This window comes from Oryzias melastigma, linkage group LG11, assembly GCF_002922805.2.
Source record: "Oryzias melastigma strain HK-1 linkage group LG11, ASM292280v2, whole genome shotgun sequence".
In the NCBI taxonomy this organism is placed as follows: Eukaryota; Metazoa; Chordata; class Actinopteri; order Beloniformes; family Adrianichthyidae; genus Oryzias; species Oryzias melastigma.
In genome coordinates this window covers 21,468,231-21,480,277 of record NC_050522.1, presented here as the reverse complement: position 1 = coordinate 21,480,277, position 12,047 = coordinate 21,468,231, and the positions used below count along the sequence as shown (strand labels likewise).

General features: G+C 34.8%; 1 protein-coding gene across 1 annotated transcript in view; it reads right to left on the bottom strand.

Annotated features, from left to right (window-relative positions):
* The window catches only part of LOC112162377 (DEP domain-containing mTOR-interacting protein), a 5,009-nt gene extending 1,413 nt beyond the window's left edge, over positions 1 to 3,596 (bottom strand). The window contains exons 1-3 of the mRNA XM_024298184.2: positions 1,996 to 3,596; positions 841 to 993; positions 520 to 590 (exon numbers count right to left, since the gene is read on the bottom strand). Of these exons, the coding sequence (XP_024153952.1) occupies positions 520 to 590; positions 841 to 993; positions 1,996 to 2,014 (243 nt within the window). The 5' untranslated portion in view covers positions 2,015 to 3,596. The remainder of the gene's footprint in view (positions 1 to 519; positions 591 to 840; positions 994 to 1,995) is intronic.
* Positions 3,597 to 12,047: the final 8,451 nt, after the last annotated feature.

Here is a 12,047-nt window from a genome sequence, read left to right as displayed (position 1 = left end):
ATATATATATATATGTATAATTCATCTTAACATCCAATTTTCTGTTATTAAACATTTTGATCCTTTAAAGCAGGGGACTCAAACTGTTGGCCCGCTGGCCGTTTGTAGCCCCCAAGTCGATATTTTTGACTTATGAAAGTTAATATGAGAATTCATTGTCTGCTAAGCAATATCTTCTGCATGTCAACGCTTCTTTGATGATAGCTTTGTTATGATAGCTTGCTTTATCCTTAAAACGTTGCATTTGTCGTTGGATCTGGTCGTCAGAAAAGACCTTAGCAACAGTTGCTAGCATCGTTAGCTTCTGTCGTTTCACAGAACACGCAGGAGATATAGCTTAGTAGTACATAGACATGAACAAATGTCCAATTAGACATAGACAATAGACCAAATATATAGACACATTTTTGGCACAAATGGAACCCCGTACAGCCCAGCCTCAGCCAGACTCTGCCTTCAGTCGCCTCGAGGTAAATTAAGTTTGCGAATCCCGATTTAAAGTGTTCCCTCCTGACGTACTGTGAAGGTTTTCTTCATGTAGGGACCTCCTGGTGTCTGCAGCTCCTCTGTGCTCACCGGTCTTTTCAGAACTGAACAGAAAAGGCGACAAGGTTTTAATATTTTACATCTTTTAACTCATTGAATCGAGCCATAAAAAACAGAAAATTACATGGAAATGATTAGGTTTATGACATTTTTCATAAAAACGAATAAAAAATGTGGTTGTTTTTTTTCCAAAGAAATGCACATGCAATACATCTTATTTAGATATATTATTGCTAGCACAGCAACATGGCTTGAAACCTGGTTCCTGCGTTTCCGTTTGTTCCGTTTTCTGACCTGATTTGGGGTTGGACAGCACCAAAGAGGAGGAGCAGCTGTGTGCGCCGACTATCCTCCTGGTCCAGATGCTTCCATCGCTGCTGCTTCTCAGCCGAGGTCTTGCCGGGCCGCTACAGCTCTCGCGGGCTTTTTTGTCCTTTGAGCCATTGACTGATTAAGAAAGAAAATTAAAAAAGTGTCATTCTGTAAAGGAGTAATTCTGGTTTCTTTTGTTTTTAATAATAAAAAAGTGTTTAACGTTTAAAATACGGTACCAGTGATAGCAAAATCATCAAATTTTCTCAAAATTTGATGATTTTATCAAATTATATTATTAAATGTAATAATTATTATTTTATTAAAATGTATACTAAAAATAATATTTTTTAATCTTTTTTTTTTTGACAAATGTGCACATTTTATTTATTTCCAAATAATAAAAACGTACATTTTTATCAGTGGCGACATGATTTACCTCAAACTATATTAAAGCATTTCTTTTTTTAACATGGAAACCATAAAATTATAAAAAAAAAAAAAAGAATTTAATTGATCATCATCCTTTAATTGTTCAATATGCTGAATTTTCTATGCAAATATAATCTATGCAAACATGGATAAATATGTACATAATGTAAAATTAAACAATAGGATTGCCTTTTTATTAAAAACATAATGGATTTTTTTCTTGCTAATAACATTCATTTTTTAATCATTCACTAAGAGTTTTCCTCTTTTCAGGTAAACAGTCTTTTTATTGCTTCAGGTGAACCAATCTATACCATAGTTGTTCTTCTTTGCATTTATTAAAAAAATCCCAGTTTATACAAATATTTAACTCTTTTATAGAAAGCAAACAAATTTATCAGTAAGGGAAAAAATTATGATGAAAAGCCTTAAATCCCAAGAAAATATCACAAAATAAATATTTCTTGTACAGTTTTCACTATTTTAAAAAACTATCTTCTTAATCATTAAAATGATTGAGTAAGAATATCAAAAAAATAAACTTTGATGGTTAAAATAATAAAATGTTGATTGAAAAGGTATAGAAACTTGAATAAAATAAAGTGCAATAAGACAAAATGTAAGCATATGTGACTCTCTCGCATGCTTTACTACAAGATTTTCCCCCAAAATACACATAAAACCATGCACATTTTAATCTCTTACCTGCTGTACAAGGTCCCATCTTTTTTTTTTCTTACTCCGTTATTGAACCCAGAGGTGGAAAACCTTCAGCTCACATTTGCAAATCCCTAATGGAGTGAGCGGCGTCCTGCAAAGGCCGAACTGTAAGAGCCCCCCTGAGCAGGTAGAGCTAAAGCGCGTCGTGTTTACAGATCTGAAAGAGATGCCGGCTGACTGGTTGTAAAAGAAAATACTTGTGGCTAAATATTAAACCCTTGGACAAACAAACCGAACTTCAGCCGAAAGGAGGAGGGGGGGAGTCACCTTTCAATTGGACACAATAGGAGAAATGGCTTTCCTTCCTCAGTAAATCCCATTTTTAATTTGGTGTAATTAATAAGCTTAGAATTTAAAATATAACAAATATGATGACCTAGTTCTTCTTTTTTAATAAATGTTTTTATTGATCTTCCGACGATGGATTTTTATGAATAGTTAGGGAAAAAAAAGGTGAATTATTTTGAAAAAAGGGAAAACTGGGATTGAAAAGAAGGATACTTGAAGGCTGGGGGACAATTGTTTTCTGTGTGTGCACTGAAGCTTCATCCTGGTTGCTATGCAGACTGGAGGAGGGAAATTAATTCTGCTCTAATGAATAAAGGGGAATTGGAACAAAGGTGAAAAGCTGATTCCCTTCACAAATTGAGTTTTAAAATGATTTCTCAAATAATTCTTTGTTATTAAAGCGAACATGTAGATGACATCAACGTTCAAAGGGTGACTCGTGACACGGGTTCAGACGAGATCTGTCCGCTGAGTCATCTGGACAACGTGGCGAAGAATGACAGCTATGTGTTGTCAACACCAAACAACAACAACAACAGAGGTTGCAGACAGAGTAAACATGCCTCCCATAGATCCGCATTCTATCCCGTCTGCCGCCGGAACATTCTTCTCCACATCAGCGTTCAGTCAATGGAGCCACTTTCAGAAACAGATCCCGAGTCAAAGACTTCTCCAGCCGGAGATAACAGACGAATGTTGACAAGACCAAACAGTTCTGACTTAATCAATGATGGAACATCATAGGACAATGAACAGAGATGGATGTTTGCTAATGTTTGAGCTGACTTCATTGATGGATTTTTACATTGGAATTCTATGGTAAATAACATGAAGAATGTGTTAATTTGACAGATTTGAACCTAGAAACTTTCAAAATAAAAGAAAAATAATACAATAAAAACATGACAACAAAGAAGTGATTAAAATCCTGCAGGGAATCACTAAAATTCTGATATACTGAAATAAAACATATTTTATCATAACTGCTGCTTTTCTTTTAATACAACTGATTGGCATTTTGTCTTTAGTGCATAAATATTACATTTTAAGAATTAAAAAATTTTATTTTTCTGGTCTGGACGAAATGCTTATTGCAATAAACCACAAGGTGGCAGCAGCTTTTTAAAATCATTTTGTCCCTTTTTTTATCAATTAAAAAGCATATATTCTTACATACACAGAAAAAGTATGTTTTTTTTGCAAATATTCACAACTTGAGTTTTAAAACATTTGACAGAGTTAAGATAATGGATGGAAGTATAATTTCTCAGGTGTTATGGAGTTTACTGCCGTACTTGTTATAGAAAGGAAATCGCCATGTCTGTCTGTCTGAATCACAGTTGACAAAAACTAATGGACAAGTAATATGTTTAGATACATTTGCTTTAGGTTTTCTTGTATTCATGTGATTTTCTGTTGTTTTTCAACCATTTTCACACAGCCTTCAGTGACAATAATCCAATTTTTTGACCTCGTATTACCTTTTGTTTGATGTCTTTTCACTTCCTTGTTGTACCTCCCAGTCTCGAGGGCTGTTAATGTTGTAACAATGTAACATTATAATTACAATACGAATGATTCTTAATGTATTTCAATTCATGGTTTTAGCTGTGGTAATCCAACTTTTGCTCTTAAACACTTTAGTTTAATTCTTTTATTTTAGGCTGGTTGTTGTTTATTTGGAATATTTTAGTTTATTTATGGACACATTCAGACTGGACACATTTGGTTCGCCTTAGACCTTTTCCCTGTAGAATTAGTTTGTGTTAACTCATCCATATGTGTACACAAGTTAATAAGTTAAATCTGGACAAAAAGTCAAATAATTGATTCCTAAAGCCTTATTTTACAATTGCCGTGTTTCCATGGACACAAGTAATCAGAATACAAGCCTGATCAGAATAAAAATGGGTCATATAGATATGCCGATCGGAATACTCTGACTCAATCAGACTCATTCGGAGCAAAATTTCTTTCCGATTGAGATGTGTGGGTCTCGCCGATTGATAATCCGATTGTGGTGCATGTCGTGGGTCATTACTGTGCTGAATTTTATGTCATGCGTAGACCATGTGCCGCCAAGAAGGGTATGGCAAGCCTAAGGTGTGTATATTCGCCAGAAAAAGTACAGGAAAAAAACAACGAATTGGCCATGAAAAACTGCGCTTTTAATGAACATTTAAAAGCAGCTCGTAAATTGCGTCGTCTTGTGTTGTCCCAAAACATGCTTTAAAAAAACAGCGTCTTTTCGCATATACAGTAAAGCGCGTGTCGAAAGTGCGGTGTTTTGTTGTGTCACATACGTTGGTCTAATACACCATGTTCCTTGTATAAAACGGCTAAGGTTCAGAAAGCGGCAAAAAAATGATTTTTCTCAGCGGGAATCGTGAGTTCGATCCCACAGCATTACACAATGGTTTCTTTATTTTGCTTTATTTTTCCTTTTCTGACTTTTAGCAACAGTATTATCTTGATTGTAGTTAGGGTTTTTTTTGTTGTTGTTTTTCATCTTCTTATTTATTTTAACTAGTATGTATTACATTAGTAATCTATACAAATTATTAAAAACAGGCTTTCTTTGTTGCAGACAATAAAAAATCTGTTTTTGTATTCAATAAATTACCAAACCAACATACTGTTACAACAGAAACAAAAATGTTAATGAATAAATGAACATGAATGAATAAATCTTTCTTGATTATATTCGATTATTGACCCTTTTGGCTTGCCATAAAATGTGCGCTAAACATGTTTTTTCATGGCCAATACACTTTTTTTTTACTATGCTTTTCCTGGTGATTATTGACCCCTTTGGCTTGCCATAGAAGATGTATAGGAGTGTGTCTCCAAGGACAGCAGCTGGGGTTTGTGGCTTTGTGTCTACGTCCAGGAGAGGGTGCTTTGTTAGGATGTGCATATTGCACATTTCCAAACTTTTAGATGACTAATATCTGTTTTGTGAGTCAGCTTTAAGGAGAAGGTTGGAACTTCTTCCCTTATTTCAGAGTGAGTCAACTAAAAACAAGCTGTGACTCTTTGTCACAGTGACCCCAGAGCTGCAGAACTCGAATGATCACTCAGTCAGAACATGACTGCTGACTCAGCAAACGTTTTTCTGTCATTGAAACAGCAACAGACTTTAGCAGAGTTTGTCAAATCTTCCTGTGGTTTCTTATTTGGTCGTTATGTAATTTAACTTAATGTTTAAACAGTTCAAGAATCTGTCAATAATAGAGTTTGTTTTCTTTTTTGGTTATTTATTTAAGGATAATCAGAGAGCAAACATAAAAACATGACAGCATGTGACTAATTACTGGATGGAACAACCTGAGAGGAAATAACGTAAATCACAAACTTGAGTTTCCTTTTAGAGAAAAACTAAAGTCGCCCATGAAAACATTTCTACATAATAGAAAACTTAATTTCCACTTAATTTCAAGAAAGTGATGCATTCATTTTACTGGTTTAGGAACAAAACACATAATTATATATAATTTTTAATTGCCATATTCATGCAAAATACAGCGTATTATGGTGGGAGGCATTAATAGCTTTACAGTCGCAGCCATAAGCTGTTTATATTACCCTATTTTATCAAAAATGCAAGCATTTCCACTGTTTCTTTTTATTCTATTCTATTCTTGCAAGTTCCTGATTTTGTTCACAGAAGTTTAAAAATATTTAAGCGCTTCAGAAACTGTCAGGACTCCAGAAATGTCGCCAAAATGTAACTACAATGCTGTAAAACCAGTGCATGGTTGTGCACTCGTTCTACAGCAATTGATAAAAATGAGACAATAACCAACATAGACTCCACTGAAGGTTTTCAGTCAGCTCTATATCAGCTGTCTTGTGTAGGGTGGTCTTGTTGTTGGAGTTTCCCATCAATTCTTTGACACCTGTCAAAGGTGTGACCTGCTTTTGCCTGGAGCTGCGACATGTTCAGGCAGATCCACTGACTCATAGTGGGAAACACAAGACTAAGGGGGAATTTCACTCAATCCGAACCAAGTCCACTTAATTTGGTCTGGATCAAGTCCTGAATCTTGTGTTTGGTCTGTATTCAGACTTTCATCAACTGGAAAACAGTGTGAGACGCAATGTGCATCATGTTAAAAGTTGTTTTAATGAGCCCCCATTCATTCAATCACATTTCAATGAGCTGCTGTGAATTATTCTGACTCTGCTATTGTGTTTGCATCCCGTCATAACTGGCTACGGTGGCTGTTTAGGTCCAGTTTTCCATTCCAAGCACAGAAGCTCCTCATACTGAGAAACCAGAACGAACTAAAGGTCAATTTGATTGGAAATTAATTGAGACAACCTTGAAAGATGTCTCCGACAGCGTTCCCTGGACCAGAGTCAGCTTGTATTTATTCAGACTGAAAATTTGTTCCCGATTATGCAGAGAAACTAAGTCACGTTTACTTTAAGAGAACTGAATATGTCCAGGCTGAATAAACCCTAAAAAACAGAGATCCTTTGCATAACCCCTAAATACAGGTAAAAAGAAGATAAATTATCCAGAAAAGTGTTTTCGTTTTGCTTCCTAATTTGAATACTAGAGTTTTCCCAACAAACAGACAATTGACTCAAATGTCACTGTATCAATGTAATCATTTTAGTAACTGCAGCCTAAAAGTTCTGCACATCCAATCTTTTTCTTTTGTTGTTTTTTTAGGCTGATTTGATATCTAGCTAATATTTTAGCCGGCATTTTCAGCTGTTTTTTCAGTTTTTAGTGTTTTCAGCTATCACCTTACAGTATTCACACTCGCATTATTGCAGGTAATGCTATATATCTTCATAATTGTGTTAAAAAGTTACGGTTTAAAAGTTTTAAAAATGTAGTTTTAGCGTGTTCTATAAATGTTTATTGTGTTCGGACTGCGACCTAAGGTGTGTTTTTGGATTTTGGCCCCTTGTGCGATTGAGTTTGACACCCCTGCCCTACTGGTATCGTGTGGGCACTTATGTATTATGTGCACTCATATGTGGTCAGGAAGGGAACAGTACTTGCTCTTTACTACGGTGTGTCCTAAAGGCACCAAACATTGGCACCCATATGTCCATTAAGGTAACCGTATAGGAACCTTAAGGTTAAGATGCTGCCACTCCTCTTTATGACCTTCCACGTGCCTAAAAACACACAACACCCGTACGGGTCAACCCCTGTAAAGGTGCCTGGAACTAAGGCAATTGGAATGCAGCCTCATTCATTGTCACTAGCTGGGTTTTCATTACACATATACACAAAACTATAGAAATTCTAGAAATAAAAAACAAAAAACATAATTTTGCAATTAAATTGTTTCCATTAATTCATAATTATGCAAATAAACACAAACCAACTCACGCGATGAGATGTGTGATGCTGTAGACCCTCTTGAGGCGTGGTATCCGGTTGTTGGTCATGTGACTCAATTAATTTGAAAAAAGTGTTTCCATTGCAGCAGAAAAACGTGTTAAATATGAGGTTTGTTTTATTTTCATGTTTCCATTTTGCAAAATTTCATAGTTAATGAAAACGGAGCTACTGTCATTCTTTTTTATTTTTATTTTTTACCTGGTTCAGTTAACTTGGTGTTGATCATTATTCAGGATTATACTCCTCTTTCCTAGAACTTTCTGCCTCCATGAACCTTAAAACCTGCAGTAACCTAATGTTACCGAGCCTCATTGATTCTATGCATTAGTGACCTCATAGAGTTCAGGACGATCCATACCGCCTTAAGTGTTTTATTATTGATTGACTGTTTGCATTTCAGTGTAAATTGCACTTTTTTCCAGTCAATGTCAGTAGAAATGTGTGACTGTGGGATTTAAAAATATCACCTTATCACAGTTGTGTTTGCTGACAGAGATGTAAACCTGTAGATGTTGGGGAAATTTTAATCTTGAGATATAGGAGAAAACATTTCTCAAGTTCTTTAGTGTTTAATCCTTTCAAGACTTAACTCTGCAGGTGTTTTTTGATCTGATTCAACTTAAATGTCTATTTTTAGAGAGCTTTGAGACAGGGGAGGTTTATTGACTTTCCACACTGGAAAGAAACTTAATCTTCAAATTAATTTGATCCCACTTGAATAAGTCAGAGAGTATGGGCAGAACTAGAAAGGAAGTGGCAGTAACTGCAGGAGAATACATTGAATTCACTGTAAGAAAAATAAAAGAGTAGTTTCTTTGCATATAGTTGCAGGATTTGGATAATGCTGCTATCTGCTGGAGGAAAAGCATTCTCACAGTTGCTAAATATCAGAGGGATAGTTGCTGGAGGACATCTATGTGGTTGTAGTACAAGAAAAGTGACGCAGAAACAACGTTAGTTTGTAAAGGCAAATGTGACAAGGTAGAAAAATAAACCTGAAGACTAAATCTGACGAAACATGTCTGAAGAATCAACGATTAATGTGAAGGAGGAATAAAACCACAAGGGAAACGTGGAACAATGGGGGTCTTTGTGGCTCTGATGGAAACTAGAGGATGGGATGACACGGAAAAGTCACAACGGCCAGAACTCACCTGTAATAGAGGAATCTCATTGAAGTCAATAAAGTGCACGAATTGAAAAAGTTGAAGAAGCATCAACACTATATCATCTAAAGCAGGAATTTTTGACCATTGCTCAGGTCACACACTGATGTTGGCGAAGACGGCCTGGCTCTGGATGGATGAATGAATACTTCTGGTAATGTATGTCAAATTGGAAAAATCAACAGAGGTAGAGGTTTGAGAAATCTCTCCACTTCCTTATATAATGCTATTTTGACATAAACACTCTGGGGACTATAGAGTCCAGTTCCCAGCTGTAATACATGGTACACTTTGCAATAAGGGTGCCTTTCCTAAATAAATAAACATTATTTATCAATTAAATAAAATATTAACATCTACTTTTATGCATTATATTGCATTACTGAATGTATTATTTATGGTACACGTGTCAAAGTCAGAGCCCAGGGGCCGGATCCGGCCCTCCGGGTTATTTTATCCGGCCCTCCAGATAATTTTATTTTATTGTTATCACTGTTCCTATGTTATCTTCCACTTATTTCTAACATTTATAATTTTGACAAAATACAATTTTATGGAGAGCTAAATATTTTAAGTCATTTAAGGTTTACGTTGATTTATACTGGAATACTATTCCTGCCTTTTTAATATTCATAACTATGTTAAAAAATTACATTTTTTTAAGTTTAAAAATTGGCATTCTGCTTTTGGAATATTTTGGAATTTGCTTAGATTTTTTAGGCTATTTTTAGAGTTTGGCTAATATTCCAGCTACAAGCTAGCTGTTTTGGCTAACCTAAGTTTTTTTTGTTTGTTTGTTTGTTTGTTTTTTAAGGCTAATTTGGCATTTAGCTAACATTTTAGCTGACTATCAGCTTCAGTGATTTCAGCTATCACCTTCTTCTTTTAGAAACAGTATGAATCTTACACGTGACATGATTATAATAAATCTATTCTGTTCGATTCTTATTCTATTCTTACTTGCAACCAGGAGGCTGACATACAATGGTTACATCCTATCTGCACACACTGAAGGTGCATTGGAAAATCTGAATCACTTTTACTGTTTTGTACACAGACACAAGAGTCGGGTCTATCTCACAGCTGCATGTCTGCGACCTTCGATTCCCACGGAAGTGAAGTCAGAGATGGGTTGTTGTGAAGCTGCTGCGAGTGGGTGCAGACGGATGTCCTTATAAGTGGTTGTCATTTTATAAAACAAAGAGTAGTGTCCAACAATTCTATCAACTAAAGAACTAACTAATACTAAGATTTTAAATAAATAAATGGAAAATATTTAGAATGGAAATTCTGTAAATCTAGCTCCAGGCTTTTTATTTTACAGCTCTGTTCTGATTTATAAAAGACTTGGTTTCATATAATTCTAGTATTAATTTGTCCTTCATGGTCATGTTTACAATAGTTGACACTTCTGTGTTTTTAAAAGAACGCTACCTATATGTCTCTACCAAATCTGAGTCCCTGATTGGTAGGGGTGGGCAGATTGATCCTGGTATTGATACCAAGGTCAAGTATTGATACTACCGTGATGAAATCAATACTTTCGTTGCAGTTTTTTTTTTGCTGTATCTACAGTAAAGTCTTTGATATTACTAATGGAATTTGTGCCAATGCTGTGTCTATCTGTCTGCAGTGTTGCCAGATTGGGTGACAAAAAGGCCAAATTTGAGCAAAAACCCGCCAGATTTGACTATTAAAGTATTATGCCATTACTAATACACATATTCTAGATTTGATGCATTTCAAGTTCAGATTGTTAACAAAAAAATGTATTTTCCGAAACTCTCTGTTTTGTGATCTTTTACACACTTATTGAACAAATTTCCAAAATGATTCTATAATCAAACATTTCAAGAAAAAAGTATTGGTATCGATATCGGTGGTACTAGCCCTTTAATTACGTGGTACAGTATATTGGATCAATATTGCCCATTCCTCCTGATTAGTCGCTGTTCAGAGTTGTTGCGTTTATCAGTTAAAAAGTTCAATCGGTTGAACTTCTAGTGCGCGATAAATGAACATCTGATTTGTATGTAGAGTATGAGGTCGGACTTAAAAGCTTATGAAGCGACACGAGAATGTTCTGAAAGCGAAACTCAAAATTGAGCGGATGCCTTGACATAGACTTTTCATTGAAAGTGGTTGCTTGAAGTCAACACGGCCTTAAATAGGCCATAAGGCAAAGCGATCTCTGCACCTCCGCGGCGCTTCGTGTCTAGTGTGAACTACAGCATAGGTTAACAAGGGCACCAAACAAAAGCGACCTCCGTTCTGCGTGCGGTGTGAACGTACCTTAACAGGTGGCACCAGAACTCAGTCACTCCAAGAACCTCATTAAGTCAAGGATTTAAGAAATCCTGAAGAAGTGCTTCGGGACATAAGAAGTTGTGTCCTATGAAGGTTTTCATTGACAGATCTCAGACCAATCTTAATGTGAAACTTTATTTTTCTATGTTTTTATATTGTTCTTCTCTGAATAAAGATAAAATTCAAATAAAAAGTCAAATTTACTTTAAGCTTCATACCATGTGTGACCGATAGGGGAAATTCACAAAGGTAGAATATAGTGGAAGTCATTATTCTCAAAAGAATGTCAATGTGCATGCTTACACAACTTTTATTTTTTACAAAAATACACCATGGTATTTATTAACTTTTAAGCCAATTGTCATATTTTTGATTGGTAGATCAGCCTTGATAAAATAAACCTGTCTTTGGAGGTTTGTGCAATTTATTTTTAAACAAAAAAGAAGGTAAACACTCAAGGGAAATGAAGGTTAGGAAGATAGTTTATTTAAGTGGGTAATTTTTAAAAGTATAATGCTTATAAAGGAAAGACTAATTTAAAGTAGAAAAAATATATACATTATTTATGTTTATATTCATATAGCTTATTTTTTTATTCATACTATTTTATTTTCGAGGATTTTTACAAGAAGAATATGTTAAAATTATAATAATAAGTAAATATTAAATTTATTTTGCATGAAGTACAAAGATGTTTTGTCTTTGTTGTGTATTACACTCAACATATTCCATTTTTAAGATTTTTTACTGTCATAAACACATATTGGTAAGTTGTTGCTATTATAAATTATTTAAAAAATTGTTGATTTATTTTATATTTAAATTTTAGTGTCTAATTGCCATAGTATATCCTTTATACGGTCAATTAAAGGTTATTAAAAAAAAAAAAACTTGTTGGCTTAATCTAA